Raw genomic sequence first — 22662 nt, 5'->3', positions numbered from 1 at the left:
TTACATGCATGTTTGGCATTGCATTCTGTATGGGTATGGAATGCGATGACAAATATGTTTGCCTTTGATATGGATGCCCTTTGCCTCTTTAGCACAATCCTTGGGCTCGCACCTAAAACCTTCAATAGGACATATGACACAGTTTCCTATTGGCTATACTGTCCTTGTTCTAAAATAAGTTGCAACGCATAAGAATGCGGGACCTACGTCACTTCCGGCGACGTGAAATCAGCTGTTGGATGGGTGTGGCGCTCACTGCGCATGCACAAGAGGCCCAACCTCCACAAAACAGCTGTTTAAGGCTACGCAACGGGTCGAGGAAGTCTATGTCCCGTAATCTTCATTGTGCATGCACGTAAAAATGCCACGCATACGCACACTGCCATACTCCTCACTCATCAAAGACAAGGCGCAGACAGCACACTGGCAACACAACCCTATTGGTTGTACAGCCACTGACTTCACAAACACATGGACCAATCAGATAATGCAGTAACGCTTTTTTCCTATGTATTATTTCATTGGTCCGTAGTCCGTTTGAATTTAGTGTCGATAAAACAATGGGAGCTGCCATATTGTAACGTAGGTTACCTTCTCTGCTGTGGCCAATTAGGGACAGTTATAAATAGGTTACTAGAGTGTGCAGCCAATGTCGGTGTGAATTATGACAGTGTTCTGCACTTCTATTTTTAACAGGAACTGAAATGTTCACAATCTCAGAATGCAATTAAAGGAAAGGGGGACAAAATAAATAATGAAAATATACAATTTATCATTTTATATTACTATCTCAGTATTTAATGACCCTTTAATGCTTACCTCCTAACATTTGAAAGAGCCAAAGAGGGACACTTTTCTACTCTGATAACAGAGCCCCCCCCCCAACACACACGTACAATGTCTCTGTAACAATCACACATTACCATCTCTTTGAATGCAAGACATACAGAATATGTATATTAAAATATGCACATATATATTTTTTTTATTAATTTTAAAATAAGATCTGGCTTGTGTATGGATTTTTTTTTAAATCCTAACAATACAGCAATCTACATCCATTACAGTATTTATTTTGTCCCATGTCCTAAAAATGTATGGTATTCAAATTTCCCCAAGAGGTTAAATCCATACTCCAGAATTCAGAAGCGAAACCTTGCTATAGTGTACACAGTGATTACTTGATCAGAGTAGTAGCTAAGATACCCTAATTAGCTTTAGCAGATAAGATAAACAGTACTTAACTACTACAAGAGACCAAAGTACATTTGAAATTAGAAGTGAATTTAAAAGTGTCTTAAAATCATATGCTCAATCTTAATCATGCAGGTTTAATTTTGACTTTCAATTCCTTCAAATTACTTATTAAAGGATATGTCCTTGGAGTGTAAACCATATTTTCCTAACAAAATGACACTTTTAATGCTTTTTATTCATTCAGCTCTTTAGTAAATGCAGTGCTTTATTTTGTATATGTAACATGTTTGTGAATGTATACATATATAATGAGGGTGGTGTTCCTTTAAGAGCTAATATTTAAACCTTGGAACAAACTTAGATATATTTTATGGTTTTGTTTAATTGTTGAAATAAGAAACAAATAAAGGCACTTTTTGGTTATACAGGCTGCCCCTACAGTGCAATCTGTCACATAAATCACTGTAATGGAGCTTTCAGATTTGAAGAAACATATGTGCATTGTAGTTGTTGTTTTTTTTAAGCAGTGATACAATAATACATGTAGTTTTAGTTTTTTATAATAATAAATTATTACTTGACCTTCATTAACTCTTTAGTGGGTCATAGCAACACTTTAAGCCTACATATAAGTCAGAGATGTATCAAAATACTTAGAAAAAAACCATATGTTTAGTTAGGTGTTCATTAACTGCAGACTGTCATAATTCCACACACTTACGTAGTCACTGCCTACCCTTGTGATGACGGACCCTGGGCAACCTGCGCTGTTGTGCTAATTGTTAGCCTAATCAATATTTAATCAAATAGCCTCTGTGATAGCGAGTGAAGCTTAGTAAGGACAGTGATAATCTCTCAAGGAAGAGTACAGCAGGTGCTAGGCAAGGAGGGTGCTCTGGCTCACGGCTCACTCAGATTCAATTGATATTGAGTTTACCGCCATGGACCAGCCTGCAACATGCCCCAGTGTCCTCCTTCCCTAAGAGACTGTCACTGTCCTAACTAATCTTCACTTGCTAGCGCGGAGGCTATTTAATTCAATATTGGTTAGGCTTACGACACCTAACTCAACGTATGTTTTTTCACAGTACCCCAGCACCAGATGCAACCACCTGAGATCAGAGTAGTTCACAAAACAGTGAGTGAAAGTTTAGGGTTATGATGAGAATGACTGAGAGTAGAGTTGCTTTTAGCACTGCATCCGCATGCAAAGAGATTAACTTTTAGCACCCGCCTGTGATCACGTGCTTAAGTGGAGCCAAGTGCAGACTCACTTGTGCAAACCTCATGTGATTGAAATAACAGTAAGCAGGAGGACTAAACAGTGCAGCGGCACGGGGGCCTGGGTCAATGCAGGAGAGACAGCACTCTTACCGGGACAGCGGGACAGACCCTTCAATCAATTTGGGACTGTCCTATGAAAATCGGGACAGTTAGGGGATATGCTTAATGGGACATAAAACTTTTGTATTTCTGATAACATTTTTAAAAAGCCTTTTAGATTACTTCTATTATCAAATTTACTTAGTATTCATTGTTGAAAAGCAGGAAGGAAGGTGTAGGAGTGTGTACGTGACTGGAGTAGGCATCAGTTCTATAACCATGCTATACAGTGGCAAAAACAGTATGTAGCAGTAGTGTTTCCTGTACTGCTCCAGAAATGTGCACACTATGGGCTCCATTTATCCTTCCGCGAATCATGTCCGCTGGACATCGTTAAGAGTGGATAACATACGCTGTCTGCATTTAACTGCCCCCACTGCTTGCTGGCGGCCAATAAGCCGCTAGCAGGGGTTATCAATCATACTAATTGAATCGGATCAGAATTATTTCTCTGCCACATTTTAGGTAGCAGGCAGGTATTAAGACAGCTGCTACTTAACTATCATTTGGGGCGAGCCTTAAAGGGACACTGAACCCACATTTTTTCTTTTGTGATTCAGATAGAGCATGCAATTTTAATCAACTTTCTAATTTACTCCTATTATCAATTTTTCTTCGTTCTCTTGCTATCTAAGCTTTTCTTTTGTTCAGCACTCTGGACAACACTTTTTTATTGGTGGATGAATTTATCCACCAATCAGCAATAAAACCAAGGTTGTTCACCAAAAATGGGCTGGCATCTAAACTTACATTCTTGCATTTCAAATAAAGATTACCAAGAGAATGAAGAAAATTTGATAATAGGAGTAAATTAGAAAGTTGCCTAAAATGTCATGCTCTATCTGAATCACGAAAGAAAAAATTTGGCCCTTTAAATGCCAGGGCCACTAAGCTGCTTTTGCAGCTTGATAAATGGGGCCCTAGCTATCTAGATATCTCTTCAACAAAGAATACCATAAAACAAAGTAAATTTAATTATAAAAGTAGATTGAAAACTTTTCTGAATCTCAGAAGAGAAATTTTGTTGTTCATGTGTTTAAGTACATTTCAAAGAAGCATTATGTTTTTATTCATTACATTTGAAACAATTATACTTATTAATACAATAATAAAGCATTACACTGAAATGTATTCATTTATTAAGATATTTGCTAAATCATTTTCTCTTTCATATGGAATAACTACCTTTATTAATAAACTTCCTAACGATATAGCATAATATTCATGAATAAATGAGAGAAGCATATTCTTAAAAAAATAATTATATTTTAATTACAAAATGCTAATTTTTTTTTTAATAGGTTTAACAGAAACGGAATCGACGCAATGTTCACGAACAGAAACAATTAAATTTTTTCTCATTTTTCCATACGTTGAAGTTAAACATAAATGTGTATATAATAAAATGTCTGAGCAGCATGAAGGTAAGAAAATGTACCATAAATGATGCTGAATTTCACTTTTGTAATTTACCTAATATACCATAAGAACTGCTTGTTGCCCAAACTTCCATTTATTGTGAATGGGACTATTTTTTTTCTGAAAATCTCCTTCTTTTCTATTAGGTTCATTTTTGCAATCATCAGAAAAATCCATATCTTTTGTGGAAGGGGGAAGGGCAGAATATGCAGCAGCTTTGGCATGGAAGAAAGAAGGAGCTTTTCCAGGACAGACTGCCTATACAAACTGGGTCGCATCAACAGCAGAAAATCCTATAATTGTTGATTATGAGGTAAGAATAATGGCAGCCAGTATTTGCATATCCATAAGAACAAGCAAATTTAGCATCAGTCACATGGTATGACATTTTAGTGAAAGTTCTGTTGATCAGTTGCCAAAAAGACAGCATAAATAAACACACAAATAAATAAATGATTATCCTCAGCTGAGGAGGTTTATTGTACTGGACTCTAAATGGATGATATTGATGTTGTGGATTAAGAAGATCTTTTTAGCGGGTATATGGTAAATTGATGAATGATAACATGAATGAATACAGAATGTCTCTAAACCAGTATTAAAGGGATATACAAGAGTCTGTTTCATTTTTTTGTAATAAAACAGTAAGTAGTGACTTATACTTAATAGAAATCACTGCAATATGTATTATTCATAATTTTAAAAGGACTTTACCTTTTATTTATTTTTTTTAAAACTCCATCTGTGTAGGGTCCATTACTTCCTGTCACAGCTCCGCAAGGGGGCTAGGGTCTCTACAGGAAGGCATATATAGCTTGATGTGATACATCTTCTAGAGTAACATGAACTGGCTTACTATTCATAGAATCAGTGATATTACAGGAACATTAGAGCATGTAATTTTTGCCTTAGTGAGTCTACATGTGTGTTAACCCCCAAAAAGAAGTTTAAACACATAGGTAATATCCCACTAGAGAGCCACAAGGATTACAACTCATAAGCAGAACACAGCTGGTGATTGGTGGGGGTCATGCAACAGCTGCTCCTGATTGACTGACTGGCTGTGACCTGCTCCAGAGATGGACTTGAAATATGTGTTGAAACCTTTTATGGGAATTAAACACATAGTTACTGTCATCACTAATGCAAAAATCAGATGCTATAACAAATGAGAAGATATAGGGGCCGATTTATTATGAGGCCAATTTATTATGATGCGGGCGGACATGATTTGCTGTAGCGGATCATGTCTGCCCGACATCGCTAAATGCAGACAGCATACGCTGTCTGCATTTAACATTGCACAAGCATTTCTAATGAAGTGCTTGTGCAATGTCGCCACCTGCAGATTCGCGGCCAATCGGCCACTAGCAAGGGGTATCAATCATCCCGATCGTATCTGATCAGGATGATTGCTGTCTGCTGCCTCAGAGGTGGATGATAAGTACCGCTGCTTCTTTACTTATGTTTCCGGCGAGCCTCACGACTTGCGAGAAAACTGCTGCATTCGCAGCATGTTAAATCGGCCCCCTTATCTTACATAGTAATCATTTTAGCATAAATCACGATTGTGCTCAAGTGACGAATCTACTTTTAACTCATAATACAAGCAGTAAGCACTACGAGTGCAAGCACTCACAATAAACCCCTAATCGCTCGGGTGCAAACGTTTGCGCTTCACTCATTATCTGGCCAAAAATATGGATAAGAAATTAATTACTGCACTGTAAAAGATCTGCATATTAAATTAAACCTGCACTAAGAATAGTTACCATCTGGTATTACAGGTGGATCGTACAATGATTTCATTTCAAGGTGGAATATTGGGGTCAATTGTTATAGATAAGACCTTTTAACTAAGTGCGCTGTTTGATCATGATAATGTTTGACCCATAGTCGCATATTGCTTTTTATCATTTACAGAGTAAGGCCTATGGAACATATATCATTGCTATATAATGGGTATTTTCCTTCTCTTTATCTTTCAGTTGTCTCCAATTCTGGATTTAGTGAAAGGATTCCCCTGTGCAGTGACAAAGCGACGCAACCTCTTAAAGGCTTTCTCTACGTATTTAGAGACATTTGACCCATGCAGATGCTCACCTTGCCCTAATAATGCCAAACCTGTTTTATCAGGCACTAAGTGTCTGTGTATTTGCCAGCCTGGGACCTATGGGGAAAGCTGCTCAAAACGAGCTCCAGGTTACACCTCAGGTATTATCATTACTGCTCATTAATAATTAACAGATATTTCTTGACAATTCATCAAAACTATAATTTTTCATCAAACCATTTTTTACGTTTCTGGTGAAAGCCTGTAAATGACATGACTTATCATTTCTTGTGTTTTGGGTTCTTTGTTGCAAATGCTCGTCACTTTAAATTGTGAGGTTCTAAGTGAAAAAGGTGCCCCAATCATGAATTTGATAGAGCACTATGTAAACAAAACAAAATTATTAAAAGGTCACAAAAAGCACATGAATACATTTTTAGTTTTAAAAAGAAGCCCTTTCTATTACTTATGTAATGGCATAAAAGCTTCTAATAAAAGCTTTGAATGTTTTATACTTCTCAACTATCCCGCATCTTGAGGAGTTGTCACTGGTTGGGAGGTCTTCCTTTGTCTCTCCTGCAGCTTCCCCTGGCAGGGCAAAGTCCTAGTGTCCAGGGACTGTCCTGACTTTGTCCACATCCTCCTCCACCCTGGCCAACCATGCCCACACTCTGACAAATGCACTTCTACTGCCCGCCCCTATTGCATGGCTCTGCCCACCAAACACCAGTGGGAGGTTTGAGAGGTTTTCTGTCTTGGAGATAGCTTTGACTGTGCACAAAGCATATGCAAATATGTCTCAATCACCCTCATGCTCTGAGAACAAGTGATTTGTAGCAATGATGCAATGCAATATAATCTCTCTAAGCAAGTTTATTTTTTGAACAAGGGTGCTCGTGATATATGTACATCTGTCTGAGCACAGTAAATTGAAACATTGATAACTTATAGGAGAAACATTTTTGATAATAAATTGAAGTGCATTTCAGTTTTGAGCCTAATGTTATTTTGGAGTCCTTTATCCCTTTAAACATGTTAAAGCTGTTTATATAACAGTAAGTGAAGGGACATTAAACTGATGGGTAGAACTAAAATAGCATGCTCTTCCTCTGATGCCTGCAGTTCTCTTTAACCCCTTAATGACACAGAGGGACATTGTATGCTGTCAAGATAATGTTAACTTCTTCTCGGTAAAAAACATAATTTATACTTACCTGATAAATTCTTTTCTTTCCTGACATGGAGAGTCCACAAATCCATTCAATTACTAGTGGGAATTCAACTCCTGGCAACCAGGTGGAGGAAAAGAACACCCCAGCAAAGCTTCAAGTATTCTCCCACTACCCACAATCCCCAGTCATTCAGCCGAGGAATTATGGAAAGAGAAGAAGACATAAAGGGGCCTATTTATTATGGTGCGAGCGAACATGATCCGATATAGTGGATCATGTCCGCTGCACATCGATAAATGCCGACAGCATACGCTATTGGCATTTATCATTGCACCAGCAGTTCTTGTGACATGGAACACCCTTCAGCTGCACCTCAGACAATCCACCTCTCTTACAAAGTTCAGAAAGGATCTCAAACGCTGGCTCTTTGACTGAATGCCCATCTCCTCCCCCCCTTTCTCCTATCCCCTTTCCCTTAGCGCCTTGAGACCCTCACGGGTGATTAGTTCACGCTCTATAAGTACTCAATAGATTGATACTGCCCCCTGCAGATTCGCCGCCAATTGGCCGCTAGCAGGGGGTGTCAATCAACCTGATCGTATTTGATCGGGTTGATTTCTGTCGATTTCTGTCCACCACCTCAGAGCAGGACAGGTTATGGAGCGGTCTTTAGACCGCTGCTTCATAACTTCTGTTTCCGGCGAGCCTGAAAACTCGCCGGAAACACGGCACATCAAGCTCCATACGGAGCTTGATAAATATGCCCCAAAGGGTATAGTGGTGCCTGAGGTTTAGAAAATGACAAAAAGCTGTCTTAAAATAAGGGCAGGTTATGGACTCTCCATGCTAGGAAAGAAAATAATTTATCAGGTAAGTATAAATTATGTTTTCTTTCCAATGGCATGGAGAGTCCATGAATCCATTCAATTAATAGTGGGAACCAATACCAAAGCTAGAGTCCACATAATGGAAGGGAGGGATACATAAGACAGGCAAAACTAAATAGAAGGCACCACTGCTTGATGAACTTTCCTCCCAAAAGAAACCTCAGCTGAAGCAAAAACATCAAATTTGGAAAAAGCATGCAATGATGACCAAGTGGCCGTCTTGCAAATCTGTTCCATAGAAGCATCATTTTTAAAGGCCCAAGAGGAAGCGACCGTCCTAGTGTAGTGAGCCGTATTTTCTCTGAAGGCTGCGGTCCAGCTGTCTCATAAACCAATCAAATAACACTTCTCAAACAGAAGGAGAAAGTAGAAGAAGTAGTCTTCTGACCCCCTCCGTTTACCAGAAAAGACAACAAAAAGAGCAGAAGATTGACAAAAATCTTCCGTAACCTGTAAATAGAACTTCAAATCATGCAAAACATCCAGATTGTGCAACAACCACTCCTTCTTAGAGGAAGGATTAGGACAAAAAGAAGGAACAACAATTTCTTGGTTAATATTGCGTTCCAAAACCACCTTAGGTAGGAACCCTAATTTAGTACGGAGAACCGCCTTATCGGCATGAAGAATAAGATAAAGAGAATCACACTGTAGAGCCGAAAGTTCCAAAACTCTAGGGGCAGAGGAAATTGCAAGCAGAAACAAAAACCTTCCAGGACAATAACTTAATATCAACATAATGCATAGGCTCAAATGGAGCCTGCTGCAGAACTTTAAGAACTAGATTAAGCATTTGACCTAAACACAGACCTGATTCTAACCAAAACCTAGACAAAAGATTGAATATCTGTCAAAATTGACAGACACTTCTGCAGAAGAATTAACAGAGCCGAAATCTGACCTCTTAGGTTACTGACTGATAAACCATTCTCCAGGCCCTCCTGAAGAAAGGACAGAATACAGGGAATTCTCACCTGACTCCAAGAAAAAAACCTAGATCCGCACCAATGAAGGTATTTATACCTTATAATAAATCTTGCGAGTAACAGGCTTACAAGCCTGAATCATAGTCTCAATAACCTTCACAGAAAAACCTTGTCTGGACAAGACTAAGCATTCAATCTCCAAGCAGTCAGCTTCAGAGACACTAAGTCCAGATGGAGGAAGGACCCCTGAAGTAGAAGATCCCTCCTCAGAGGCAGTTTCCACGGGGGAAATGACAACATCTTTACTAGGTCCACAAACCAAGTTCTGCAAGGTTATGCTGGAGCTATTAAAATCACAGAAGCCTGCTCCTGTTTGATACGAGCTATCACCCGAGGAAGGAGGGCAACCAGAGGAAACAGATAAATTAGACCGAAAACCCATAGCATTGTCAGGGCGACTACCAGATCTGCTTGAGGATCTCTTGATCTTGCTCCGTATTTTGGAAGCTTGGCTTTTTGACGAGATGCCATCAGATCCAACTCTGGAACTCCCCATTTGAGTATTAACATGAGAGAACATCTGGATGGAGAGCCCATTCCCCTGGATGAAACGTCTGCCTGCTTAGATAATCCGCTTCCCAGTTGTCCACCCCAGGGATATGAATGGCAGAGAGATGACAATTGTGAGACTCTGCCCACTGAAGAATGCGAGTCACCTCCTTTATAGCTAACAAGCTCTGAGTTCCTACTTGGTGACTGATATACGCGACCAAACTGATGTTGTCCAATTGAAATCTGATAAACCGGGCTAAACTTAGTTGAGACCAAGCTGTTAGAGCATTGAGAATTGCTCTCAATTCTAGGATATTTATAGGGAGGGCAGACTCCTTATGAGTCCAAAGTCCCTGAGCTCTTAGAGACCCCCAAACTGCTCCCGAGCCTGGCATCCGTGGTTGCAATCTCCCAAGAAGGTCTCAGGAAACAAGTGCCCTGAGACAAGTGGAGCTGGGAGATCCACCAAAACAGAGAAATCCTTGTCTGAGAGTCTAAAACTATCTTCTGAAAGAGATCCAAGTGGTCTCCGTTTCTCCAACATTGGTGTGTCCGGTCCACGGCGTCATCCTTACTTGTGGGAATATCTCTTCCCCAACAGGAAATGGCAAAGAGTCCCAGCAAAGCTGGCCATATAGTCCCTCCTAGGCTCCGCCCACCCCAGTCATTCTCTTTGCCGTTGCACAGGCAACATCTCCACGGAGATGGTTAAGTTGTAGTTTTTTTATTCTACTATCAAGAGTTTGTTATTTTAAAATAGTGCTGGTATGTACTATTTACTCTGAAACAGAAAAAGATGAAGATTTCTGTTTGTGAGAGGAAGATAATTTTAGCAGACAGTAACTAAAATCGATTGCTGTTTCCACATAGGACTGTTGAGATGAAGTAACTTCAGTTGGGGGAAACAGTTAGCAGACTTTTCTGCTTAAGGTATGACTAGCCATATTTCTAACAAGACTGTGTAATGCTGGAAGGCTGTCATTTCCCCTCATGGGGACCGGTAAGCCATTTTCTTAGTCTCAAACAGAATAAAGGGCTTAATATGGGCTATAAAACTGGTAGACACTTTTATGGGCTAAATCGATTGCTTTATTTGGACATTTTATACATGTTTATGCTGATAATTCACACTTATAAACTTGGGGAACGTTTTTTAACGTCAGGCACTATGTTAGACACCTTTTCCAGTCAGGAAGGGCCTTCCCAGTTGTAGGCTGAGCCTCATTTTCGCGCCATTACTGCGCAGTTGTTTTTGAGAGCAAGACATGCAGATGCATGTGTGAGGACCTGACAGTAGTTGGAAAAGTTCCTAGAAGGCGTCATTTGGTATCGTATTCCCCTCTGGGCTTGGTAAAGTCACGGCATAGGCTGTAGCTGGGACTGTATAGGGGTTAAATCTGTAACCGGCTCCGGTTTCGTTATTTTAAGGGTTAAAGCTCTGAAAATTGGTGTGCAATACTTTTAATGCTTTAAGACACTGTGGTGAAATTTTGGTAAATTTTGAACAGTTCCTTCATATTTTTTCACATATTCAGTAATAAAGTGTGCTCTGTTTAAAATTTAAAGAGACAGTAACGGTTTTGTTTTAAAACGGTTTTTGTGCTTTATTGACAAGTTTAAGCCTGTTTAACATGTCTGTGCCTTCAGATAAGCTATGTTCTATATGTGTGAAAGCCAATGTGTCTCCCCCTTCAAAATTGTGTGATAATTGTGCCATAGCGTCCAAACAAAGTAAGGACAGTACTGCCACAGATAATGAAATTGCCCAAGATGATTCCTCAGATGAAGGGAGTAGACATGGTTCTACATCATCTCCTTCTGTGTCTACACCAGTTTTGCCCACGCAGGAGGCCCCTAGTACTTCTAGCGCACCAATGCTTATTACCATGCAACAATTGACGGCTGTAATGGATAACTCCATAGCAAATATTTTATCCAAAATGCCTGCATATGTTTTAAACACTGAAGAGCAGGAGGGCGCTGATGATAATTGTTCTGTCATACCCTCACACCAATCTGAAGGGGCCATGAGGGAGGTTTTGTCAGATGGGGAAATTTCAGATTCAGGAAAAATTTCTCAACAGGCTGAACCTGATGTTGTGACATTTAAATTTAAATTAGAACATCTCCGTGCACTGCTTAAGGAGGTGTTATCTACTCTGGATGATTGTGACAACTTGGTCATTCCAGAAAAATTATGCAAGATGGACAAGTTCCTAGAGGTTCCGGTGCACCCCGACGCTTTTCCTATACCCAAGCGGGTGGCGGACATAGTGAATAAGGAGTGGGAAAAGCCCGGCATACCTTTTGTTCCCCCTCCTATATTTAAGAAATTATTTCCTATGGTCGACCCCAGAAAGGACTTATGGCAGACAGTCCCTAAGGTCGAGGGGGCAGTTTCCACTCTAAACAAGCGCACTACCATTCCTATCGAGGATAGTTGTGCTTTCAAAGATCCTATGGATAAAAAATTGGAAGGTTTGCTTAAAAAGATTTTTGTACAGCAAGGTTACCTTCTACAACCCATTTCGTGCATTGTTCCTGTCACTACAGCAGCGTGGTTCTGGTTCGAGGAACTAGAAAAGTCGCTCAGTAGAGAGACTCCATATGAGGAGGTTATGGACAGAGTTCACGCACTTAAGTTGGCTAACTCTTTTATTTTAGATGCCGCTTTGCAATTAGCTAGATTAGCGGCGAAAAATTCAGGGTTTGCAATTGTGGCGCGCAGAGCGCTTTGGCTAAAGTCTTGGTCAGCGGATGTATCATCCAAGACAAAATTGCTTAACATCCCCTTCAAGGGTAAAACTCTCTTTGGACCAGAATTGAAAGAGATTATCTCAGACATCACTGGGGGAAAGGGCCACGCCCTCCCACAAGATAGGCCTTTCAAGGCCAAGAATAAGTCTAATTTTCGTTCCTTTCGTAATTTCAGGAACGGACCGGCCTCTAATTCTGCATCCTCTAAGCAAGAGGGTAATGCCTCACAGTCCAAACCAGCCTGGAAACCGATGCAAGGCTGGAACAAGGGTAAGCAGACCAAGAAGCCTGCTACCACTAACAAAACAGCATGAAGGAGTAGCCCCCGATCCGGGACCGGATCTAGTGGGGGGCAGACTCTCTCTCTTTGCTCAGGCTTGGGCAAGAGATGTTCAGGATCCCTGGACGCTAGAAATAGTTTTCTCAGGGTTATCTTCTGAAATTCAAGGAACTACCCCCAAGGGGAAGGTTCCACATGTCTCACTTACCCTCAAACCAAATAAAGAGACAGGCCTTCTTACATTGTGTAGAAGACCTGTTAAAGATGGGAGTGATACACCCAGTTCCAATGACGGAACAAGGAATGGGATTTTACTCAAATCTGTTCGTAGTTCCCAAAAAAGAGGGAACCTTCAGACCAATTCTGGATTTAAAGATCCTAAACAAATTTCTCAGGGTACCATCGTTCAAAATGGAAACCATTCGAACGATTCTACCCACTATCCAGGAAGGACAATTTATGACTACCGTGGATCTAAAGGATGCGTACCTACATATTCCTATCCACAAAGAACATCATCAGTTCCTAAGGTTCGCCTTTCTAGACAAACATTACCAGTTTGTGGTCCTCCCATTCGGATTAGCCACTGCTCCAAGGATTTTCACAAAGGTACTCGGGTCCCTTCTAGCAGTTCTAAGACCGAGGGGCATTGCAGTAGTACCATACTTGGACGACATTCTAATACAAGCGTCGTCCCTTTCAAAAGCAAAGGCTCATACAGACATCGTTCTGGCCTTTCTCAGATCTCACGGATGGAAGGTGAACATAGAAAAAAGTTCTCTGTCTCCGTCAACAAGAGTTCCCTTCTTGGGAACAATAATAGATTCCTTAGAAATGAGGATTTTTCTGACAGATGTCAGAAAGTCAAAACTTCTAAGCGCTTGTCAAGTTCTTCATTCTGTTCCACGTCCTTCCATAGCTCAGTGCATGGAAGTAGTAGGGTTGATGGTTGCAGCAATGGACATAGTTCCTTTTGCGCGAATTCATCTCAGACCATTACAACTGTGCATGCTGAAACAGTGGAATGGGGACTATACAGACTTGTCTCCAGTGATTCAAGTAGATCAGAAGACCAGAGATTCACTCCGTTGGTGGATATCCCTGGACCACCTATCCCAGGGAATGAGCTTCCGCAGACCAGAGTGGGTCATTGTCATGACCGACGCCAGTCTAGTGGGCGGGGGTGCGGTCTGGGAATCCCTGAAAGCTCAGGGACTATGGTCTCAGGAAGAGTCTCTTCTCCCGATAAACATTCTGGAACTGAGAGCGATATTCAATGCTCTCAAGGCTTGGCCTCAGCTTGCAAAGGCCAGATTCATAAGATTCCAATCAGACAACATGACGACTGTTGCGTATATCAATCATCAGGGGGGAACAAGGAGTTCCCTGGCGATGAAAGAAGTGACCAAAATAATACAATGGGCGGAGAATCACTCCTGCCATCTATCTGCGATCCACATCCCAGGTGTGGAAAACTGGGAAGCGGATTATCTGAGTCGTCAGACATTCCATCCGGGGGAGTGGGAACTCCACCCGGAGATTTTTGCCCAGTTGACTCAATTATGGGGCATTCCAGACATGGATCTGATGGCGTCTCGTCAGAACGTCAAGGTTCCTTGCTACGGGTCCAGATCCAGGGATCCCAAGGCGACTCTAGTGGATGCACTAGTAGCGCCTTGGACCTTCAACCTAGCTTATGTGTTCCCACCGTTTCCTCTCATTCCCAGGCTGGTAGCCAGGATCAAACAGGAGAGGGCCTCGGTGATCTTGATAGCTTCTGCGTGGCCACGCAGGACTTGGTATGCAGACCTGGTGAATATGTCATCGGTTCCACCATGGAAGCTACCTTTGAGACAGGACCTTCTTGTTCAGGGTCCATTCGAACATCCAAATCTGGTCTCCCTCCAGCTGACGGCTTGGAGATTGAACGCTTGATTCTATCAAAGCGTGGGTTTTCAGATTCTGTGATAGATACTCTGGTTCAGGCCAGAAAACCGGTAACTAGAAAGATTTACCATAAAATATGGAAAAGATATATCTGCTGGTGTGAATCCAAGGGATTCCCATGGAATAAGATAAAAATTCCTAAGATTCTTTCCTTTCTGCAAGAAGGTTTGGATAAAGGATTATCTGCGAGTTCTCTAAAGGGACAGATTTCTGCTTTATCTGTCTTACTACAGAAACGACTGGCAGCTATGCCAGATGTTCAAGCATTTGTTCAGGCTCTGGTTAGGATCAAGCCTGTTTACAGACCTTTGACTCATCCCTGGAGTTTAAATCTAGTTCTTTCAGTTCTTCAAGGGGTTCCGTTTGAACCTCTACATTCCATAGATATTAAGTTGTTATCTTGGAAAGTTTTGTTTTTGGTTGCTATTTCTTCTGCTAGAAGAGTTTCAGAGTTATCTGCTCTGCAGTGTTCTCCGCCCTATCTGGTGTTCCATGCAGATAAGGTGGTTTTGCGTACTAAGCCTGGTTTTCTTCCAAAGGTTGTTTCTAACAAAAATATTAACCAGGAGATAGTTGTACCTTCTTTGTGTCCGAATCCAGTTTCAAAGAAGGAACGTTTGTTACACAATTTGGACGTAGTCCGTGCTCTAAAATTCTATTTAGAAGCTACAAAAGATTTCAGACAAACATCTTCTCTGTTTGTCGTCTATTCTGGTAAAAGGAGAGGTCAAAAAGCGACTTCTACCTCTCTTTCCTTTTGGCTTAAAAGCATCATCCGATTGGCTTACGAGACTGCCGGACGGCAGCCTCCTGAAAGAATCACAGCTCACTCAACTAGGGCTGTGGCTTCCACATGGGCCTTCAAGAACGAGGCTTCTGTTGATCAGATATGTAAGGCAGCGACTTGGTCTTCACTGCACACTTTTGCCAAATTTTACAAATTTGATACTTTTGCTTCTTCGGAGGCTATTTTTGGGAGAAAGGTTTTGCAAGCCGTGGTGCCTTCCGTTTAGGTAACCTGATTTGCTCCCTCCCTTCATCCGTGTCCTAAAGCTTTGGTATTGGTTCCCACAAGTAAGGATGACGCCGTGGACCGGACACACCAATGTTGGAGAAAACAGAATTTATGCTTACCTGATAAATTACTTTCTCCAACGGTGTGTCCGGTCCACGGCCCGCCCTGGTTTTTTAATCAGGTATGATGAATTATTTTCTCTAACTACAGTCACCACGGTACCATATGGTTTCTCCTATATTTTTCCTCCTGTCCGTCGGTCGAATTACTGGGGTGGGCAGAGCCTAGGAGGGACTATATGGCCAGCTTTGCTGGGACTCTTTGCCATTTCCTGTTGGGGAAGAGATATTCCCACAAGTAAGGATGACGCCGTGGACCGGACACACCGTTGGAGAAAGTAATTTATCAGGTAAGCATAAATTCTGTTTTCATTGACTGAGCATAGGTCTCAGATGGAAGCGAGCAAACGGAATAATGTCCATGGATGCCACCATGAGACCAATTACCTCCATGCATAATGCCCCTGATGGAAAAACAGAGGACTGAAGAGAATGACATGCCTCCAGAAGCTTGAATTTTCTGACCTTCCTTAAAAAAATCTTCATAGATACTAAGGGGCATATTTATCAATGTGTAAGTGGACATGATACGAAATAGCCGAAAGCATACGCTGCCGGCATTTATCATTGCACCAGCAGTTCTTGTGAACTGCTTGGTGCAATACCGCCCCCTGCAGATTTGTGGCCAATCAGCTGCTAGCAGGGGGTGTCAATCAACCCGATCATATTTGATCGGGTTGATTTCTGTCCACGGCCTCAGAGCAGGCGGACAAGTTATGAAGCAGCGGTCTTTAGACTGCTGCTTCATAACGTCTTTTTCCTGAAGGCTCGTTGGAAACAAGGGGCATCAAGCTCCTTAAAGGGCTTGATAAATATGCCCCTAAGTCTATTATTGTCCCCAGAAAACATACCCTGGTACTTGGCATCAAGGAACTTTTCCCTAGATTCACCTTCCACCCCTGAGAGCGGAAAATGACTAACAGAGAATATTTATGGGATCTTGCTAACTGAGAAGATGGCTCCTGAACCAAAATATTGTCCAGGTAAGGAGCCACCGCAATCCCTAGAGACCTGGCCACAGCCAGAAGAGCACCTAGAACCTTCATAAAGATTTGAGGAGCAGTGGCAAGGCCGAAAGGAAGGGTTACACATTGGAAATGTTGATCCAAAAAAGCAAACTCATGTGTGTGGATAGGCACATAAAGATATGCATCTTTTAGGTCTATGGTGGTCATAAATTGATCCTCCTGGTCATGCTGACCTAGCATCAGTGGAAGGCTTTCTGGAAAGCTTACCCTTATTCCAGTGCTGTCTAGCTTTCCAAGAAGTCTTGGCTTAATCAGATTTAGAAGAGGAAGATTTCTGTCTCTTAAAGTTACAAAAGGAACGAAAATTGGAAGTTTGACAACCCTTGGGTCTATTCCTGTGGTAAAAAGACTCCTTTTCCACTAGTAACCATGAAAATTATCTCTCCCAGACCAGGACCAAATAAAGTCTTACCCTAAAAAGGTAGAGACAAAAGCTTGGATTTGGAAGTCACATTCGCAGACCAAGACTTTAACCAAAGGACTCTGGAGGCTAGTATCACAAAACTAGAAATCTTGGCTCCCAGTCTGACAACCTGCATACTGGCATCACAGATAAAAGTATTAGCCAACTTTAGAGCCTTGATCCTATCTTGGATCTCCTCTATAGTATTCTCTTTTGAAATTAGAACAGACAATGGGTCCTATTTATCAAGCCGTCAACCGCAAATATGCCGGAATTCCGCTGCGTAATTGTGGCAAGCCTGATTCGACCTAGTTATCAAAGCCTACAGACCGGCAAAAGTTGAATTTTGTGACGTAACATACGATCCGCCGGTTTTAATCCGACACAGATCGATGCTTACGTCATAACATCTGTTCAGAATACAAATTCGGCAATATCTGACAACTTTTGCTAGTTATCAAATTCCTAACAGGTACGCTCGCCGCTTTTCCGGCCCAGCGTACCTGGTTTTCAATCCGCCACCCTGGAGGCCACGGATTCCAGAGGAATCAATGGGAATCTGAAAGCAACGAAAGCTTATGTTCGATGCTGCCAGATATCCCATTGATTTCTATGGTAGAGAACCAGTAAAGTTTACACCTAACACCCTAACATATACCACAAGTCTAAACACCCCTAATCTGCCGCCCGACATCGCCGCCACCTAAATAAAATATATTAACGCCTATCCTGCCGCTCCCGGGGCCCACCGCAACTAAATATATATATTAACACCTATCCGGCAGCTCCCGGAGCCCACCGCAACTAAATATATATATTAACCCCTATCCTGCCGCTCCCGGAGACCACCGCAACTAAATAAAGTTATTAATCCCTAAACCCCTGGCCTCCCACATCACTACCACTTACTAAAGCTATTAACCCCTAAACCGCCAGCCCCCCCATCACCATAAACTAAGTTAAGCTATTAACCCCTAAACCTAACAACCCGCTATCTTTACATTAAAAATTAACTCATCCTTATCTTATAATAAATTAAAACTTACCTTTAGAATTAAAATAAACTATATTAAACTATTAATTAACATACACTTACTAGTATACTAAAATTACATTAAAATAACAATTAAATTAACTATATTACATATTTAAAAACCTAACCTTACTCAAGTTATTTAAATCTACTCTTAAAAATTACTAAATTACAAAAAAAATAACAACTAAGTTACACAAAATAAAAAACACTAAATTACACAAAATTTTTAAAAATTATTAAATATTTAAACTAATTACACCTAATCTAATATCTCTATCAAAATAAAAAAGCCCCCCCAAAATAAAAAAAACTCTAGCCTACACTAAACTACCAATGTCCCTTAAAAGGGCCTTTTGCGGGGCATTGCCCCAAAGAAATCAACTCTTTTACCTGTTAAAAAAAATACAAATACCCCCCAACAGTAAAACCCACCACCCACACAACCAACCCCCCAAATAAAAACCTATCTAAAAAACCTAAGCTCCCCATTGCCCTGAAAAGGGCATTTGTATGGGCATTGCCCTTAAAATGGCATTTAGCTCTTTTACTACCCAGACCCTAATCTAAAAATAAAACCCACCCAATAAACCCTTAAAAAAACACTAACCCCCGAAGATCCACTTACAGTTTTCGAAGACCGGACATCCATCCTCATCCAAGCGGAAGAAGTCCTCAGCGAAGCCGGCAGAAGTCTTCATCCAAACAGGCTGAAGTCTTCATCCAAGCAGGGAGAAGTCTTCATCCAGATGGCATCTATCTTTATCCATCCGACGCGGAGTGGGTCCATCTTCAAGACATCCGGCACAGAGCATCCTCTTCTTACGATGTCTCTTGAAGAATGACGTTTCTTTTAAATGACATCATCCAAGATGGCGTCTCTTACATTCCAATTGGCTGATAGAATTCTATCAGCCAATCGGAATTAAAGGGGAAAAAATCCTATTGGCTGTTGCAATCAGCCAATAGGATTGAGCTTTCATCCTATTGGCTGATCCAATCAGCCAATAGGATTGAGCTCGCATTCTATTGGCTATTCCAATCAGCCAATAGTATGCAAGCTCAATCCTATTGGCTGATTGCAACAGCCAATAGGATTTTCCCCTTTAATTCCGATTGGCTGATAGAATTCTATCAGCCAATCGGAATGTAAGAGACGCCATCTTGGATGATGTCATTTAAAGGAAACGTCATTCTTCAAGAGACGTCGTAAGAAGAGGATGCTCCATGCCGGATGTCTTGAAGATGGAGCCGCTCCACGACGGATGGATGAAGATAGAAGATGCCGTCTGGATAAAGAATTCGGCCCGCTTGGATGAAGACTTCTGCCGGCTTTGCTGAGGACTTCTGCCGCTTGGATGAGGATGGATGTCCGGTCTTCGAAAACTGTAAGTGGATCTTCGGGGGTTAGTGTTAGGTTTTTTTAAGGGTTTATTGGGTGGGTTTTAATTTTAGGTTAGGGACTTTTGGCAGTAAAATAGCTGAATGCCCATTTAAGGGCAATACCCATACAAATGCCTTTTCCAGGGCAATGTGGAGCTTAGGTTATTTAGATAGGTTTTTATTTAGTGGGGGTTGGTTGTGTGGGTGGTGGGTTTTACTGTTGGGGGGTATTTGTATTTTTTTAACAGGTGAAAGAGGTGATTTCTTTGGGGCAATGCCCTTTTAAGGGCCATTGGAAGTTTAGTGTAGGCTAGGTTGTTTTTATTTTGGCAGGCTTTTTTATTTTGATAGGGCTATTAGATTAGGTGTAATTAGTTTAAATATTTGATATTTTTTATTTTGTGTAATTTAGTGTTTTTTTTATTTTGTGTAACTTAGTGTTGTTTATTTTGTGTAACTTAGTTGTTATTTTTTTGTAATTTAGTAGATTTAAATAACTTGAGTAGGGTTAGGTTTTTAAATATGTAATATAGTTAATTTAATTGTTAGTTTAATGTAATTTTAGTATACTAGTTAGGGTAGGTTAATGAATAGTTTAATATAGTTTAATGTAATTGTAGTATAATAGTTAGTGTAGGTTAATTAATAGTTTAATATAGTTTATTTTAATTCTAAAGGTAAGTTTTAATTTATTATATGATAGAGATGAGTTAATTTTTAATGCAAAGTTAGCGGGTTTTTAGGTTTAGGGGTTAATAGCTTAATTTAGTTTATGGCGATGTGGGGGGCGGGCAGTTTAGGAGTTAATAGGTTTAGTAAGTATTAGTGATGTGGGAGGCCAGGGGTTTAGGGGTTAATACATTTATTTAGTTGCGGAGGGGTCCGGGAGTGGCGGGATAGGGGTTAATAACTTTATTAGAGTTACAGTGAGCTCCGGGAGTGGTGGGATAGGGGTTAATAACTTTATTAGAGTTGCGGTGGGCTCCGGGAGCAGAGGGATAGGGGTTAATAACTTTATTAGAGTTGCGGTGGGCTCCGGGAGCAGAGGGATAGGGGTTAATAACTTTATTAGAGTTGTGGTGGGCTCTGGGAGCGGTGGGATAGGGGTTAAACATTTTAGTATAGTGGCGGTGTTTAGTGACAGGTATAAATAAAGTTGCGAATAGCTGCGAGATCGACGACTGCTAGTTAACAACAGTTCGCTGCTCATCGCACCGTACTTGGTGCACGGCTTTTTGACAGCTTTTTTTTATAAATATGGAGATCGTATTCAGGTCCATGGCCGCGATGTTAGGCGAGCGTATTGGTCCCGACGAATCTAACTAAGTTGACGCTTTGATAAATAGGCGTCCATGAGTCACACCAATAAGAGGCTGCACCAGCAACTGTCGCAATAGTAGCAACTGGTTGCCACTGCAAACCCTGATAAACAAACATTTTTCTTAAATAACCCTCCAGTTAATTATCCATATGGTCTCTAAAAGAGAAACTATCTTTAAGAATAATAGTAGATCTCTTGGCTAAGGTAGATATAGCACCCTCTACTCTAGGAACAGCCAACACTCTACTCTAGGAACAGTGCGCCAACAGATCTTGCACTGAATTAACCACAGGAAACATCCTTAAAAACACAGGAGACGGGTTAAAAGAAACACCCGGCTTCTCCCATTCCTGCCGATATAATGCCAGACATGCGATCTGGAACAGAAAAACCTCTACAGATTTAGGTTTGATATCAAAAACTCAATTAAATTTATTAGCCTTCTTATGAGCCTCTGCGATTGATTCAGAGTCATCCAAAGTAGCTAACACCTCCTTCAAAAGTAAACTGAAATGCTCCAGTTTAATGGGACAGTCTACACCAGAATTTTTATTGTTTTAAAAGATAGATAATCCCTTTATTACTCATTCCCCAGTTTTGCATAACCAACACAGTTATATTAATATACTTTTAACCTCTGTGATTATATTGTATCTAAGCCTCTGCAAACTGCCCCTTTATTTCAGTTCTTTTGACAGACTTTGACAGACAGTTTAGCCAATCAGTGCCTGCTCCCAGATAGCTTCAAGTGCACGAGCACAGTGTTATCTATATAAAATACATGAACTAACACCCTTTAGTGGTGAAAAACTGTTAAAATGCATTCTGAAAAGAGGTGGCCTTCAAGGTCTACGAAATTAGCATATGAACCTCCTAGGTTGAGCTTTCAACTAAGAATACCAAGAGAACAAAGCAAAATTGGTGATAAAAGTAAATTGGAAAATTGTTTAAAATTACATGCTCTATCTGAATCCTAAAAGTTTTTTTGGCCTAGACTGTCCCTTTAAATCTAAAAATTGACCTCTTCATAATCTACTGTACTAGGAACCGCAGATTCTGAAACAGAGATCTCGCCCTTTGAAGCTGCAGAGGAATGATCCTCGCTAGATAACTGAGAAAGACTAACCAAATCAGTATTGGCGAAAACAAAACCCATATAAATGTTCTTAGATTTCCTCTTCCTAAAAGCACTTAACTGTGGATCTACTGTAGGGCAGGTATAGAAAACAGGTGTGACAGAATCCTCACTAACATAGACCTGTAGATAAAGAAAAAATAGAGTAACCAACCCTGGTTTTCTATATAGGGGTAGCAAAAATGTTGGAAGGTAAGCAAAGACCACCTCGCCATCTTTCAGCTGCTAAAAGCCACCATTACTCTTACTAAAGAGAATTACATGGACACAGCATAACCCCAATCCTTGCTTGCAGGGAAAAGTACCCATTAAAGGATTAACAACTTGATTTCTTCAGACACCTTCTTCACGCATCACCTACAATATTACGCAGGCAAAGAATGACTGGGGATTATGGGTAGTGGGAGGATACTTGATGCTTTTCTGGGGTGTTCTTTGCCTCCACCGGGTGGCCAGGAGTTGAATTCCTACTAGTAATTGAATGGATTTGTGGACTCTCCATGCCATTGGAAAGAAAATTTCTTCAACTTACAATAGTAAGTGTTCCGTTCAGGGGCGTATTTTGGCCTAGGCAAACATGGCATTTGCCTAGGGCAGCAGATTGGAAGGGGGGGGGCAGCACATTTTTTGTGGCTATATTTATAAGAAGCGT

At 40.9% G+C, this 22662-nt stretch overlaps 1 protein-coding gene across 1 annotated transcript in view; it reads left to right on the top strand.

Annotated features, from left to right (window-relative positions):
* The window catches only part of LOC128648518 (complement component C6-like), a 195259-nt gene that overhangs the window by 65429 nt on the left and 107168 nt on the right, over positions 1 to 22662 (top strand). The window contains 3 exon segments of the mRNA XM_053701238.1: positions 3882 to 4004; positions 4146 to 4312; positions 5988 to 6213. Of these exon segments, the coding sequence (XP_053557213.1) occupies positions 3882 to 4004; positions 4146 to 4312; positions 5988 to 6213 (516 nt within the window).

This window comes from Bombina bombina, chromosome 2 (assembly GCF_027579735.1).
Source record: "Bombina bombina isolate aBomBom1 chromosome 2, aBomBom1.pri, whole genome shotgun sequence".
NCBI classification, from domain to species: Eukaryota; Metazoa; Chordata; class Amphibia; order Anura; family Bombinatoridae; genus Bombina; species Bombina bombina.
Note: the sequence above shows the minus strand (reverse complement) of the source record. Positions and strands in the feature narration are given on the sequence as shown.